This window comes from Falco punctatus (genome assembly GCF_963210335.1).
Source record: "Falco punctatus genome assembly, chromosome: 4".
NCBI lineage: Eukaryota > Metazoa > Chordata > Aves > Falconiformes > Falconidae > Falco > Falco punctatus.
The window spans coordinates 97,578,447-97,595,401 of record NC_137583.1 but is presented as its reverse complement, the minus strand read 5'-3'; the positions used below and the strand labels follow the sequence as shown (position 1 = coordinate 97,595,401).

The 16,955-nt window shown below is 47.9% G+C and overlaps 1 protein-coding gene across 1 annotated transcript in view; it reads right to left on the bottom strand.

Moving 5' to 3' along the window:
- Positions 1-2,406: 2,406 nt before the first annotated feature.
- The window catches only part of KIAA1143, a 102,583-nt gene continuing 88,034 nt past the window's right edge, over positions 2,407-16,955 (bottom strand). The window contains exon 6 of the mRNA XM_080386060.1: positions 2,407-16,784. Coding sequence (XP_080242186.1) covers positions 16,706-16,784 — 79 coding nt within the window. The 3' untranslated portion in view covers positions 2,407-16,705. The remainder of the gene's footprint in view (positions 16,785-16,955) is intronic.

Below are 16,955 nucleotides of genomic sequence, written 5' to 3'. Positions count from 1 at the left end.
AACGTGAGGCACTGCGCACACCTGTAGCTTTTGTGGACTGCCTGCAATGACGTGCTGGTGAGGGGCCATCAGACTTCCACAGATGGAGAAGAACGCAATGCCAAGGAGCGAGGAGCCCGCATCAATCAGGTCTGCAGCAAGGACAGATCTTTCTATTTAACCGCTTACATGCTATATTCTCATCCTATTCTATCCCAGGAAGCCACTTAAAGAAAATCACTGCCGTAGTAGAAATTAGCACCACAAAATTTGCCAGACACGATGCATCTGTTTCAGTGCGCTCCCCGTGACAGCGCAGGGTGCTGCAAACAGGAGAGGCTCCTCTACGAGAGCAGTTTGCAGCAAGATTATTGCTAAGCCATTTTCAGAAACACAAACATTTCCTAGGGCAAAAGAGGTTCCTGGGACAAAAGGTGGAGGGAACCTTTCGTCATAATAATCTCAATCACTTTCGCAACACACCAGATTCCCTGGCAGCATGGCGAGTACAAGCATACAAGACTCGAAGCCTGCTGGAGTTGTAGCGATGGGGAGAGAAAAGCTTAACACTCATGGCACTGTTCCCCACATTCAAAGGCTCTCAGAGGAAACTGCCAGGAAAGCAAATATGGTTTTAAGCGGGGATGTCTCCAGAGACTTAGAAATCTTTCTACTGGATGTTCTGAATATGGTTTCAAGTCTCAGAAATCCTGATAAGAAAGTTCCTGCTGAGATGTTCTGTTGAAGTTAAAATGTCTATACAGAGCCACAGGAAATCAGCAGATAAAACGTGCGTTAGAGACTCACTATGCACATTTCTGAGCCTTCAGAGAATTACATTAAGTGCAAAAGAGGAAGAATAATTTATGGAGATTTACAGAATCGGTAAACATATTTATTTTTATTATGAATATTATAACCATGTACATTGTACATGAGTACTAATCCATGCATTAGGCTGTGAAGATTTTTCTGGGTTTTTCTTGGCTGTTTGTAAAAAGGCAGACACTTGCTGCACTGATTTGTGACCCTGTCCCCTTTACTCAACCATGGCATTTGCTCCTGCATTCAGCTGTGACTCAAAGATCTCCCAAAGCATGAGGATGTTCAGTTCCCAGGACATACCTTTAGTCCAGCTCTAATTTTAATGAACCAGAAATGGAACGAGGAACAGAAAAAGGAGGTGACCGAAAACCAGGGCAGCATCTCCAGAGGTACTCTGATAGCTGGGGACTAGGAATCCCAGCTAGAGCATAGCAGTGCACTGCTGCCATGGTGCCCGCAGCATGTTTTATCACAGAAGCATCTTGTGTTTTGAATGCCCGCTACAGATATGCTTTTAACACACCAGGCAGACAGCGACACTCTCAAAGCTCTTGTGTGCATACTGTTTTATCTACTGTCATCAAAAATGTAAAAAGGGGAAAGAAAAGGGTGAGATTTTGTTTTTCAAGTACATGTGAAAACAGATTTTCTCTCTGTTCCTGCAGGGAGAAACTCCCTGACACATCTTCCAGGGCTGTGGGCTGGGTAGACAAAACCCAAATGGACAGAGGGCAAGCCCAGGCCCTAGGAGAGAGACCAAAACCCAGGTCACAGCCACCAGGCTTCTGCCTGTGGTGGCAGGGGAGGGAAGAGAGGCAGAAATGGGGCATTAACATCATGCAGTGCCGTGGTGAGGGCAGTGCAATGCTGCCTGCACCAGCTGCTGTCCCTTCTTCCCTCCATCGCCCTGCCCTGGTGCCGCCCTGGGCAGACTTCCCATGCAGCTGGGCCAGCTTCGTCTCTGTACGTCAGCCCCTTCATAGCAAAAGCTGGGTAGCAGGCAAAGGAAGGGAAACCCAGAAACAAACAAAGGATGAACAAATGCATAGCAGCAGAAATCACTGATATTTGCAAAACTCTGCCGCTAATGTAACTATGGGTGCAAAAGATACAGGGTCAAAAAAAGACCTTGCTTCATCAGTCTGGTTTTTGAAGGAGAAAATGGACGTTCGTGGGAAAAGGGCTGCAAATGATCAAATGAAGGTGGAATAGGAGAAAAATACTATGTATTTATATATACTTTTTTATAGAGGTGGGACAACAGAGGACTTTGCTGCAGCTGCAGAGGAGGCTGGCTTTCCCTCTGAGGCACAGGAGATTCATGTAAACAGGAAGCAGTGAGCAGCTCGGTCATCACAAAGGTGTAAAAAAGCCCTTTGGCCTGGCCCTGATCTATATGACACATTTAAATGGTCTAGATAAGACAGTACAGAGGCAGTGACTTCGCTCTAATCTAACTGCCTGATGAATATGTCTGCAGTTAGCAGGACACTGGACTCAATAAAGGCAGTGAGTGGGAAGGAGATAAGCAAGGGAACAGTGATATATTTGTTCAGGTGTTAGCATGACAAACATTTTACACCTGCAAACTTCTTTTTTAAAAAAATTAATTCCCTTCCCATTTGCTGAAGGCTCCCGTCTCTATGACTGTCTCTTTGGAAAAGCAGATAAATGGCTTTTCTAGTATCAGGTCTAGACCAAAAAAAAGTGGAGAGGCTCATTCGTGTGCACCATGGCCACTCTGTTGCCACAGAGGCAGCCTTGAGAGAGGTCCCACTGTGGCAGAAATGAGTAATAAGAAATGGGAATTTCTGGGATAAACTCTGTCTCTTTTTACGAGCCAGACTATCCTCCCATCTGCACCAGTAAAGCCCCTCAGTGCTCTAGAGCTGGCATCTGGGAGATGCTGTGCTGCCTCCAGTCTCACTGACTGATGGGAGCCCTGGGCAATAAGAATCCCTGAAAATCAGACTAGTGGCTTTTAGCCTTTTTTACATTTTGTTTTCAGGGGATTTCCTAAAATGGAAACATTACCTTATTAATTCTTCAGCCACAACAATCTTGGAGCGGATTTTTAGCTTATTAAAAATAATGCAGTATGTCAGGCAGTGCGAAGCTAACATGAAACTAACTCTACCCAAAAGAGCAACTTGCTGAAAAAGAAAACCTGATTTTCTACATCCTTTATCTACTTTATAGTCACTTGTCATCATGATAATGGTATAATAACTAGCATAAAACTCTGACTTACTAGGGGTTTTATTTTTCTTTTGTACCAAAAGACTGCAGTTGGTGAGCAAAGAAAATTGGACCATGATAAATACCCTGTATCTCTCTGAGACCCAGCTCTGCTATGGACTTTCTCTCTCCCCAAAGCCCATCTGAAACATTTTAAGACTTCAAGGCAGACTGGACCCCACTTGCTTCTCTGTTTCGGTCCTGGGGGGGAGGAAGCAAGGAGAGGAGACATCTAACCCTGCCTCACTGAAGCTGCAGGAGACTCCAAAGATGAAATGTCTGTCTGCCAGTGAGCTGGGTTTGCTTTGGGCAGCAACGGTCTACCCAGAGGAAGGGATCCTGGATGACTTAGTTATCAGGCTGCTCTCCATCACCATTCCCTTCTCCCCGACAGAGAAACTACGTGAAGCCTGGCAAATGTGTGGGACAGTCTGACGGTCCCCCTGGCAGCCAGCAGCAGCAGCTTAGTGGCAGGGGAAAAGAAACACTTGATAAGAAATCTTCAGAAAGGATTAGAGGAAGACTAAATTTGCAATCTTAAAAATGCAAGAAGGTTTAGGTTCACACCATTTCCCTTGTCACTACCATCTTTGTCTTTTGAGTAAGTTCAGTGAAACCTCGTCCCTGGTTCTGACAGCAATGTTTCAACTGATTTCAGTGTGGATCTGCAATGTCACCCTCTGCGTACTCAGACTTTGTGCCAGCTGTACCTGCAGCTGGCATGACTGAAAACTGTGGGCCAGAAAATCAGCGGGGGCATTCTGATGCAACATCAGATCGTTACCCAGCTCAGGATTTGGCCTTGTCTTTCCTAACTGCCTTTCATGGCTTCACAAAAATCCTGGCAAAACCGACCGCAAAAATGAAAGGGTGTGAAGGAGCAATTTTAACTCCAGTACCTGATGCAGCTTTCAGTAAGATGTTAGCACAAAACACCCAGCAGCGTCTGGTCTCCTCTCCCACTCCCACCTGAGAGGCTGCTTTTCTCTGCACCCCACCAGGGCAGCAGCTGGGGCAGCTCATCCCGCCCCACAGCGGTGGTCCCACAGGAGCAGCGGTCCTTGTGGGCGTGGGTGCGTGCCCGCACACCTCCATGCTGATGCTATGGATGTAAACACTTGTCATCACTTAGATCTAGCTACCGTCCATCCTGATTTGCTCTTAGTGTGAATTCAGAAAGGTGTGACGTGACCGGTGGATGACACAGGGTGGTTTAGTGAACTGGGCTTGAAAACAGTGAAAGAAAAAGGAACGGGGAAGAGAGTCTCTTCCATGAGAGAAGTATCTTCACAGCAAAATGAGGGACATCTGGCCAAGCCGTGGTTTCATCAGCAGAGATACCAGCAGCACAGCATGGCCTTCCCACTAACTGGAAAACACAGCGTGTGTCCCTGGTTCTGGGTGTCCCTCCAACAGCTTGCTCCACAGCCCTGCAGCTACATCTGCCCTCATATTGTTTTCCATGCTCAGGAGACCAGCCTCCCAGAGATACACCTGTCCACATGCCACCCGCAGTGCAGTCCTGACCACGGATCCGTTCAAAGTTTGGCCTTTCATACTGGCTCTTATTTAGTGTATAATTTCTTCTAAACAAAGCCACCCAGACTGTTGGGGGAGGGAAAAGCAAACCGAGCTTTTACTCTGGAGGTGGAAAACAGGACAGGATTCCCTACCACATCACAGAAATACCCAGGGGCTCTGACCAGAAGGGATCAGAGCGCTGGTGTGTCTGCACAGCACCTGGTCTGTGGTGCGAGGCAGTGGGTGCCCCAGGGAGCTCACCTCAAGCCAGCCTGGGTAAGGCAGGTGCTGCCTGGCATGCTGCACGGTCTGCAGCTTCCCCAGCAGCTGGGAGCGGCGTCTGCATTTTGGGAAGGTGCAGCTCAAACCCAGGGAACTCTCTAAGGCTGGAAAGATAAAACAAGGTTGAACCAAAACAGTGCAGGTCTTGCCCGGCATACCATGTTCTTCCCTAGTGTCCTACTGACTTGCAACAAAGCCATTGTCTCTTTTTCCCAAACCTCCTGGAAAGGTGCTCACCTGGTTTCACTAGTCTCTTTCTTGGACATTGAGACGAGAATGGCAGAATTTTCGCAGGTCAGGTATTGACCTTTTTCCGGTGGATTGTCATGATGTTGAAGTTCTGTCCCCCCTTTTTTCCCCTGGCTTTACATGTGTGCGTGCCTGAGAGAGAGAGATGTGTTTGCACCTGTTTAGCAATCCATTTATTTAATTATTTAATTCATTGTCCTGCTTTCAGCTGGGATAGAGTTAACTTTCTTCCTAGTAGCTGGTGCAGTGTTGTGATTTGGATTTGGTGTGAGAGAAATGTTGATAGCACACTGATGGTTTTAGTTGTTGCTGGGTGATGTTTATACCAAATCAAGGACTTTTTGGTTCCTTGGGCGCTACCAGTGAGAGGGCTGGAGGGGCACAGGAAACTGGGAGGGGACACAGCCAGGAGACGTGACCCAAACTAGCCAAAGAGGCATTCCATGCCATACGATGTCATGCTGAGTATATAAACTGGGGGAAGGAGAAGGAAAGGCAGGACATTTGGCATTATGACGTTTTTCTTCCCGAGTAACCGTTACGCGTGATGGAGCCCTGCTGTCCTGGGGATGGCCGAACACCTGCCTGCCCATGGGAAGCAGTGAATGAATTCCTTGCTTTGCTTTGCTTGCGTGCGCAGCTTTTGCTTTACCTGTTAAACACTTATCTCAACCCTTGAGTCTCACATTCCTTTCCGGAGGGGGAGTGAGTGAGCGACTGCGTGGTGCTTGGTTGCTGGCCAGGGTTAAACCATGACACTCATCCATCTCCAGTATCGATCCCTGCGCAGGCTGCAATTGCCAGGTGCACCCAGTGGCTGCAGTGGATGTGAATGGCTTGCAGCCACGTATCTTCAGTGGACGAGCTGGATACCTCCCCAGTGCCACGGCAGAGACACCCACAGGTCCCCTCTGGGTGTCCCTGCACAGGAAAGCAATGGCTGCATGTTAGCCAGGGGGCACAGATGGAGCAGAAGGTGATGAGCGCCTTCATGGGAAACGTGGTTCTGCTTTGGGCAGCAGAGGGGTACCACCCGGCTTCTGGCTGTGCTGCAGCTCTCAGCACCTTTCCAAGCCCTTCATTACCCACTCACGGTGTCTGAGATTATGCAAAGGCTGCTTTCATGAAAAAGCAGAAATATCTGGCCTAGGATCCACCGTCTTAAAGCAGACACCACAGAGCAATCCCAGCAGGCTTGGAGCACAGCATACCAGCAGAAGACATGACAGGCTTGCTTTGCAGCTATACACCTTTGCAGCACTCCTCCACTGCAGTGAGGGTGAGGATCAGATCTCCATAACTGTGTTTTCATACAGTAAGAGGATATTCTTCAAGTGGTGTAATCAAATTCCAACCTGAACACGCACAAAGGAAATAAGTAATCTTCCCAGTGTTTACATTCATTACACTCAGTAACTCTGTTCTGGGCACGTCTCAGAACTAAGTTTTGAAGGGCAAACATGGTTGGACCAGGCTTGTACTAGTGGAAGAAACAAAAACAGTTTGGGAAAATGAAGAACAAACCTTAAGTCTCAGCTGCAATCTAAAATTAGGTTTCAAAGTGCAGTAAGAATGTAAAGATCCAAGCAATTATTTTGCCTCCATTTATTGCTGATTGCCTCTGTCTTTCCAAACCTCAGGCTGTTCTGGAAGCAGAAACATTAGGAAATATATCTTTAAAACGTTATTGAGTTTATTAATAAGACCTGTTTCAATTTAAATTTTCAAGTCCATGGGATAAAAATCAGTCAAATAAGAATACAATTTCACTCAATCTTTTTTTTTTTTTGAACAAAAGATGGGTCAACTCAATTGTGAAATTCAGATCTGGGGACAGCTTTTGGATGCTGCAAATGTCTCGGCTTTGCAATCAAACTTCACTGTAGCTTATTACCGAAACAGAGCGGTCACGAATCTTTGACCTGGATCAGCAGGTTAAATTCCTTCTCAAGGACTACAAAGTCCTTGAGGGCCCTTGGTATTCCAGGATACCAGGGTTCTGCATCTGATTCTTCTGATTCTCCACTAGCTTTGTCAAAAGCCGTTTCCCCCTCAGCTTCTGCAGTGGGGCAGGTGCGTAGCCCATGGAGTTACTGGTGGCAAGAGCAGACCTGGCTTTGATAGTTTCCCTCTAGGCGAGATGAAAGGGAAGGGAACGCTCACCAGGTGATGCTATCATCATCAGGCAGCTGCCAGGATTGTCTGGGCACATTGCAATGGACTTTCAACTCCTAACAGGGACCACGGGTAATTTTTCCCATGTATGCTTTGTGACGCATACCCAATGAGTCACTCCTAACAAATAAAGCTCCTCAGTGGCAGCAGTACCACCCCATTACTCCCCCAAGCATAACAGCAAGATAGTGCAGCCAGTCTAATTACCTCTTCCCCCAACTAATGATCATTCATTGGATTTGAGATGACTCATAGCTGGCCTTTGATCATCACCAGTCCTGCACACAGTGGGTAAGAGCTGCGGTAGCTATGCAAAGGACTTGGCTTGCTTGCAAGACTCTGACCTTGGCAGCTGCCACCAGGTTTGCAGGGGCAGGTGGAGGGGGAGCCAGCCCACCCCCGTCCTGTGGCAATGGGATGCTATGCACGGCTGGATGCCGTGGGGCTGGTTTGACTTAAGCTAAATGCATCTCCCCACCATCGAACCTCAGTGTGGTCAGACGGAGGGTGGGGGGCAGCTGTGGGAGACAGGAGGAAGAAACACGGCTGCCTCCAGCCTCTCTTGGTGTGAACTCACCACTTCACCTTTGCAAGCTCTAACAACCATGGCAACAAGGCCAGATACACTGAAAATGAGATGGGTTCAAGGTCCAACATCAAAGGGGAGCAGTTTCTACCCACACTGCTCTCAGAGCGCAAGGCTCCACGGCAAATTTGTGGTTAGCCTGCTGAAAGCACCCAGGAATTGCTCAAGCCAGTCTGCTCTCATCAACAAGGAAATCCCTGTCCTTGGGGTTTGGGATCGGTTTTTTTTTTTCATTGCTCTGTCTAATCTAGGGGGAGGGTTTGGGGCAAACAAAGCAAAGCCCAGGCGCCCCTGAGCCTTCTCCTCCCCTAGCCTAACATGCCCTGCAAAAAAGCAGCAGCGGAGCTTAAGATCACACTGTTGCTGGGATTTGGGTGGCATGACCATCATCAATTAACCCCCCCCTCCACCCCAAATTTGTAATAATTACACATCTGAGGTCTTCAAATTTGTAATAATTACACATGCCTGAAGTCTTTGTTTTTTCATGTCATTCACCAGTTGGTTACATGTGAAGAAGTTAAATAAAGGCACTCTTGCCCCCCCACTTGCACTGACCCCCAACACCTGCATCCCCAGCAAACTCTGCAAAGGTCAGTGAGAAAACTCAGGCCTGAGCACAAGGGAGAACTAGAGACTAGAGAGGGAGGAAAATCTCATTTGCTACAGGATCCTTACCTACAGCTGTGCTCCTCTGTGATTTAATGAAGGATGCTGGTTCTCCCCATGTTACAAAGCTGGCTTTTCACTAGCCCTGGGCTGGGGATCTCTGCAGGGGGTCCTCCCACAAGTGTTCCCATGAAGAAGGTCAGGGCAGTATCCTGCTATACCTTCTGTGCCAAGAGGAGCGCAGCTCAAGGTTACCCTGCAGCCTTGCTGCAGAGGGGAATTTGGGACATGACTCAGGGATTCTGCATCAGACGGTTCTCTCCCCCCGCTCTGCCCAAAGCAGCATCTTCAGTTTCAGGTGCCTTTGAGCAGATGCCCAGTGAATCCAGGATTGAAATGGTGCAGCAAGGAAGACCTGGGAGATAGCTAGCACTCACACCCCTTGCTCAGTGCAGGGAAGAGGAACATGTGCTGCAGTTCATCTGTACGGCCCCCAGGCTCTCCTATAGCACAGGGGCCTCACATGAAAAATAGGTTGGGAGAACAGGACTCATTCGTGATCAGGACATAAGGAGACGAAAGATAATTATGTCTGTAGCTGTGCACCATGTTTTCAGACAGGACGTTACTGCATTTTGTATTCTGACTTTGAGACTCCCCTGTTTTTTCTGAATGGCAGCATCACCATTAATTGCAAAGCGCTGTGTGGGAGTTCCAATTAAGCAGCTTTCACTGAATGGTACTAGGACATATTTTGAACTCTTTATGGGGTCATGCATATTTTTAACTCTTGGAAGAAACTTTGTTTCCAGGGAAGTATATGGCTGATAAGACCAGCTCTGTATATAACCAGGAAACCAGCTTTTTCAAGGTGGGAGGGATTTGATGCTTCGAGTGAGCAGGAAGCATATAGCTTCACAGCATATTTGCATTAGTGCCAGCCTCCCCAGCAGCATGAATTGCAGCACCGTAGAGCAATATTTACTTTCTGAAAGCGGAAACATATCTATATGCTAAGGCAGAGCCATGACTTTTAGGAAAACATTTGGTTGCGATTGAATCCACCTTCTGCTGCAAAACTTCTCCATGCAATCTTAAGTTTTAGACTTTCTAGCTGGAATAAATGTTATTTCTTTTTAAAAGTTGAGCTAACTCATCTGCCTCCCCAAGTTTGGAAGAGGCTGCTGAGGAAGCAATGAGATAAATGTTGCAAGGTGCCACAACTACACTGCAAGTATGACAATACTTTGTGTTCCTCTCCAAGTCCTGACACCCCCAATCTTTACACTAGCAGCTCAGCTGTCTACGGAGAAAACTATGCTCCTTGTTCCCAGTTTCAGGGAAAGCTTTAAAAGTGCTGGCACAAAAAGGTCAAGAACTAGAAGGCAAATGAAAACATGATTAATCACATCAGTTTTGGAGGCACGTAGTACACAGACTCCCGAGTGTTAATCCTCAAAGCTGAGCTTGATCCTACAGCTTTCAACACTTTTACATATGGAAGTGCTGTTGGCTTCAGCAGGATGGGGCTCCTCATGCTGCCCAGCCTGAAGCTGCCTCCCCAGCCCTGCAGGGAGAAGCGCCCAGCTGCCTGGCTGCCGGCACCTCCTGCCTCCCCCAGCAGCTTTGCCAGTGCACTTCGGCATGGAGTACACATGGAAAAAAAAACAACCAAAGTACATGATTTTCAGCTGTGGGGCGTGAAATTGCAAGTGCAGAGAAACAGCATAAATGGACATTGTGACAGGGATGAGACAGAGGACGAGCCACACTTTGTATTATTAACACATTTGGTTAATTCAGTGGATCTGTTGGGTTTTGGGGGTTTTTTTCTGCTAATGGGAAATAAGCTGCCACAGGATTTTTAATTTTGTGCATCAGAGCCCTGGTTGCCATCCAGAAGAGGAGACCTTGATAACAAGGTCTTGCTACACATTCAAGATGACAACGCACAAGGGCTGGTGTTAGCAACATTTCTTCTGGGTACCATACAAGGCATCCAGATGAGATGAGGGAGACAGAGGCTTCACACCTTTCACTGGAGAGCTGTTATCACTGTTGCGCTACTGCTGTGCCTCGTGGGTTTATTGCCCCCCCCCCGCCCTAGACTTCAGAATTGCTGCTCCAGTTCAGTGGGGCGGGGTAATAGACAGTGATAACCAGACATCAATAAACAGGGAGGGGACCAGCAGGTAAATCTATCATGTGTGTCCCTATCAATCCAGAGGTGCAGCCTGGTAATCTTTTGGGCAGGGTGCTGAGAACATCAGAGCTCTGGCAGGCTGCAGTCGCTTTGACCCGGCTGTCCCAGCGTTAGCTCACGTTACTAACAGGCTTTGCAGCCCTCCTTGAGCTCAGACTTACAGTGACTACACTGTCACTGCTGGCACCCGAGCACCGCTAAACTGAGACTGGATCTTGTCTACCGGATCTAGCCATGCTCTGGGGTAGTGGTGGTCTCCTGTCTGCAGAGTGAACTGAGAAAAAAAAACCCCACAGCCTCAGAGAAAGACACAAAAACCTCTTGCAGGCTTTAGAAAACAGGTATTTGCACTGGATGAACTGCAAAAACCTTTGGGCATCATGAAATGTTAGGAGGGATAAAGGTTCAAAGCAATAGTGGAAGGAATAGATTGGGAGGAGGGCAAATAGAAAATAGGAAGTGGGCAGACAAAAAAAAGAGGGAGAGGATGAGGGAGGAGTATGCTACTAATAGAAAAATGTAGCTGGATCTGGAAAGCATCATCAGTGTACAACCACAAAGACAATCTCAATCATTCTCATTTATTTTAACATTTTGTTTATTGCTCTGTCACAGTTGCTATCCTGTTCCAAAACTTAACAGTTCCTGTAAAAACATATTTAGGCAGACTGTCAGTGTCAAAGCATTTTTTTTTGCTTTTTTTTTTTTTATTTTTTTACTAGAAAATTTGAATTTGGGTCTAGGCTGCCTGGAGACAAGCATTTCAGGAAACACTCCTTCTTCCTCCCTCATCCTTCCTAACCCCAGCTATGCCCATCGGATGGGCTCGGCATCATGCAGCCTGTCAGAAAGATGGCAATGCAGGCTGGTGTCGAACTTTTACCTTTCTGCTCAATCAGCCCTCCTGTATTCACCCTTTCATTCTGGGAGAGAAACAAAAGCAAAGAGAAAAATGAACATGAAGATCCCTGCAAGCTGAAGTGTTATCTCAGGAGTCACAGAAAGCTCCGCACTGACTTCACCTGGCCGCTGCCCCCAACCCAGGCTGTGCCTGTCCGAGCACAGATCCTGGGCACACAGCAGCACCACAGCACACACAACTCTCCAGCAGCCAGGCAGGCTCTCCTGCACTCTCCCTTCCCCCAGGCCCTCCCTTCCTAACAAATCAAGTATAATAAATCTCCACTCTGCCTGAGCAAAGATCAACCTCAGAATTCGCACCATTAAATGATAAAGTGTAGAAAACTCAACTTTGTTTCCTGGGAGCCTGTTATGCCCTGTCTCTCTGCTGCTCCCAAAAGGGCAAGTTCAAAAGACTGGAAAAAACTGCAGTGAGCTCAGCTGCATTTCTCCGGTCAAGCTGCTGCCCTGAAGTGCCCAGCGAGACCTGGCTGCCCCATCAGTCCGCCCAGCCCAGAGCATCCAGAGCACTCCTGCAGGAATGGGGCTCCTGGCACTTCCCAGAGGGGCAACTGCTGCTTTGGTGGAGGACCAGGAAAGCTGGTGGCACAGACCAGGCTCCCTCCATTCATTGCTTCAGCCCAGTCCTCGGAAGGGACTTTTCCCTGCCCCAGGACAAGCTGGCTTTGCAGGTCACAATAGGGCGCACAGGCAGGGGGAGGAGAGGGATGCCCTCGCTCTCCCAGCGGTCTCTAGGTATGCGTCGGGCTGAGATTAACCCAAACGACCCTGTGTTCCCCGGAGAAGTGAGTCAGAGTGAGTCAGCTCCCATGCGGCCGCCCTTTCCGCTCTCAGCTGCACAAGAAACACTGTATTATTGATGGCAAGCTTCACGGGGAGGTGAAAACAGCGATGGAGAACGATTGTACTCCACAGTGGTGCACATGCAGGCTTTGGTGCCCAGAAATGCTCCATGTCTTCTTCCCCACTGCCCACAGACACAACGTGTGTCCAAGGGTTGCTCCTCCTGAGAGCTGTCCCTCCAAAGAGAGGTTTCTTCCCCATGCAGGATGACCAGCTTTCCCCTTTCCCACCAGCACATGAACCGAGACTCTCCAGGACAGGATCTGTCACCTGCGGAGACCTGCCACCAGCCTTCTCCCCATCTGCAACCAGCTTGTGCTTCCCCCTAGTCAAATGGGGGGAAAAAACCCCACCTAAGCCAGGGTCCAAAGAAATGCATGATCAGATACTGACTCTGCTGCAGCTCACGGGAAGCGACAAACCCACAGGAAAGGATCAGGCTGCCAAGGAGCACAGCAGGCTCGACCGCGGATCCACGCGCACCACAGATGGCTCTTTGTGAGCAGGGGGTGAGCCTGGCCCATGTGTTTCAAGGTTGTATTTCAGCCTGGTTTAGCACACATTAGTCTATTCGAGTTAATTGCAATTGAGCCACCCCGGTTTAGCCTTTTTCAATTGGAAAAAAATGGCAGCTGGATCAGTGTCTGCGAGATTGCACAGAAAATTTGTGTGAAAAGATGGTAACGACCCTGCTTGGGTTTTCCAGCTGGGCCAGCAGATTTTTCTTGTGGCAGCTGCCCTTGTGTACGGCAGACTCTTTTCCTTCGGAAAGGTGGTAGTTTAAATTGGAGTTAGATGTGCGGTACCTGCCAAGTTCAACATGCCTCCGAGACAAACACGGCTCTGTCCGTGAAAGGCCCCCGCGCTGCCGAGGCTGTGCAAAGGCCAGCTCAGCTATGGAAAACAGCAGGGAGAGGACTTGGCTGCCTGAAAATGCAACTGCTTCTTATAACGTAGACATAAACTTTTCAAGGAAGGGTTGCTGGAAGGGCAGAGAGAAATGTGAAATACAGGTCTGACTATTTTTTTTGTATTATTGTTAATAATAATATTACTATTATTATTGTTAGTATTTTTGCAAGAGTTCATTCCCAGTCCCCCCGCGCTGTGCACAGGCATTGCTCTGAGTGCTGGCTGCCCCTGCACCAGGACTTCTCAGCCCCAGGACCAGCAGGTTTCAGCCCCTTCCAGCAGTCACACCACTAGTCCTAGGCTTGGAGCCCGCCTCACTCTGCCACTGTGCTCACCGAGCTGCATCCCCAGCAAAAGGGGATGGAGGACAACTGGGATCCATATGCTCTCGAGGATCGATCTCTGAACTGCCTCTCCTGGGTGCTGCTGGAGAAAAATCATGGTCACAGTTTGCTCTCTTCATCTTTAAATCTTGCGGTAGCTGGTGCTGAAGTGCTGAGCTCCTATACTCAATGCAAGACTAGGATCTGTGATTAAAGTAACATAACCAGTAACCTAGTCATTCATAAATCCATTCTGCCATCCTCATTATCTACCCCAGTTAGCCAGCAGACCCCACCAGGAAGGTGTCTGCAAGCAAAAGAGATCCGAACCTCTCCAGGCAGAAACCCTTTAAAAAGAGGCCCTACACAGCCACACGACCTGGGGATCCCCAAAACATGATGCCAGAAGAAAAGGCAGAAGCCATGGGAGATGACCTACATGTCTTTTTGTGAGTCCTTCACATTTTAGGCATCCAGAAAGAGCAGCAAAAGGGCCTGATTAACCGAAATGAATCTAATAGCTCCTTGTGCAGCAGTAAAAGATGAAGCTGAAAGGACGGCTTTTCCAGACTGGTGCATGAACCAGCCCCACAGTGTGGAGAGAGGGATGGGTCGAAAAGAGCTGTGCTGCCAATGCTAAATCTACTGCAAGGAATAGTTTTAGGAACACTGGCAGCTTCAATGCCTCCCTAGCACTCTCTCCCAGGGCTGTGTTAACAAGCTCAGCCCTAAATCCTCCAATGTTTTCTGCATGAGCAGATCCCACTCCTGAGCAAAACTCATTGGATCTCAGTGGCCCTCCGGGGACTGGACAGGGGATGGCTCTTGGCCACAAGGGACAGAGATGCTGGGAAGGGAAAGGAAGAGGAAATAGGTATGGGAACATTTGGGTACAGTGCAGCTGAGGCTGTGCCCATTCAGACAGCATAAGGGTATCAGGACTTACTGAAATACAGAAGAGATGGCGTTGAACTGTGGGCAAGGGCCTTTTGACACAGTGGTCTGTCTTTTGAAAAGTCTGTCTCAAAGAAACTGAGATTTCCCATGGAAATGCATCCATGTCTACAAAAGTTTCCTTGCCTGTACCTGGTCTTGCCTGACATGTCTCACTTCTCTGCACGGTTTTGCCAGGAGAAGCCCCAGAGCAGCTCCACAGTTTGAACCCCACTCTGACCAGCTCCAAGCAGGAAAGTGGAGGATCTGTGCCTGTGCCTCGCATCCCAGCTGTGTGCCCCAGTGGTTGGGTCGGTTTTTCCTCCACTACAAGCCTCCTCTTTCTTTCCATGCCACCCAGCACCCAAGCAACCCATCTGATTGTCCTTATTTTCTCTGCCCGTATGACTCACTCTCAGACTACCAGTAGATCCAGTCGAGTTATTCACTGCAATCATTATCATTAATCCAGCCTATTTGCTGAGCCAGCCCTGATGGGTGAATATATTTGTCATTCCTAAGTATTTGCCAAAATAGCCTCGGTGAGCCATTTAGCCCAGGGCCATTCATAGTAGCTATTTGTGTTCCCTTCCATTAAAACTCCTCTGTTCTGTAACGGCCAGCACAAGCCCTGTGCAGTGCTGAAACCCCGCTCAGGTGCTGTTTTGAGCACCTTGGTGCAGGGCACGTGCCCCTGACCCATTTCTGCCTTAGTAGCCTATCTGTGCTGCCAGGATGGCACGACGCAGCTTGGCAGAGTGTAGCACTGGCTCCTGGAGGCAGAGCTCTAACTCCCCAGATAAATGCTTTTCCCCTCTATAACTGTTCCTTTTTTTTTTTTTTTTTTTTTTTTTTTTTCTCTCTGGTCATAGCTTTTCCTGGCTACAGGCACCAGACTTACGTGGATTTTCTGTTTGCTTCTTCAAAAGTGCACATGCATATGGGTGGAGAAAATCTACTAAATGCCAAAGATTATATTTTTCCAAGTGTTGTAGTAGGTTCTATGGTTACGGTCACAAAGAGCAAAGGAAATGCAAATGCTGAAGTGGCTGCAGGAGCTGGAACTGAGCCTCTGTGCATAAGATGGTGTGTATTTAACATGAGCAAAGCTAGGTGATCTGTTTGAAAACATAACCATGTACAGTGCTGAAGCCTAATGTGTTGTGGGAGGAATTTCTGGTGATGGCTGCCTCAAACTATGCATTGTGTTTCTTGCTTGTTTCCATTTCCTAAACCCTGGTAAGGATGTGCGACATTCTCAGTTGCACAGAACCCTGTATGATCACCATGTAGCTCATCATTAGCGTAATGCAATATGTGTTCAATATAAATTAAGCTATTAACTATGCATGTGTTTGCAATTTGAAGGATTCACCCCCTATTAAATATGGGGCAAGTCAGCAAAAAAATCCTTATTAGTGACATATTTGTTGTAAATCCTGACAAGTTAAAAAAGGCCCTCAGATAAAAAATACTGACATCTAACCCAGAAAGTGGCAAAGCTGAGCCCAGTCTGGTCTCTGTAAACGTAAATAAAAATTCAGCTTTTGAGATAGGTGTTGTTCAAAAAGAGCCCTGGATTAGCCAGACAGCAATAACTTCATTCCTTCAGACTCCACAACCACAAGGATCCCAATGTGTGGTGACTGTTAAACAAAAAACGACAGAAGAGACAAATTGCTTGAAACCTCTCCCAAATTTAAGCCCATGGAAGTCAAAGCTGATTACACCAGACATGCATTTGGCCCATAAACTGCTGAAAAGCAGGCAATCAGTTATTTTCTTTGCTTGCGAGACAAAGCCTCCTCTGATAAAGGCCCTGGATGTGGCCACAGCACGTGGTCAGTGTGAGGACTGCTCTCCGGAGGAATGCAGGTTACCACTACAGCCATAGCTCTTTGCACACACACTTACGTCTCCTCCCAATATCTTTTCACATTCTCTGTTTGCCACGGCCGTCCCTGGATCAGACAGCCTGTCTCTGGACAACTGCTTCTACCATCCTTTGATTAAAGAGGGATAATCAGCCTCACATGTAGCATCGGTGGCAAGATGCCCACAGGCAGGTGCTCCAGAGCTGCTGTCCCACTCACAGCTCACACTGAGTCACTTTCTGTCCATATCCACAGTATGACACCTTTGCCTGGCCAGAAAGGAGTCTGCTTTCACCGTGCCTCCACCAGGGCTGTAGAGCAAACAATAAAAACATAGTGTGTCAAGACATCAGATTTCAGAGGTTCTGCCTGTAAATTTTTTAGCCTCTGATAATGACTTCTTGCAAACAGGTGATAAAATGCAATTGCTCCCTCCATTTTAAGTGAAAGCGGTGTACGATAAACACCCCCGAGAAGAAGAA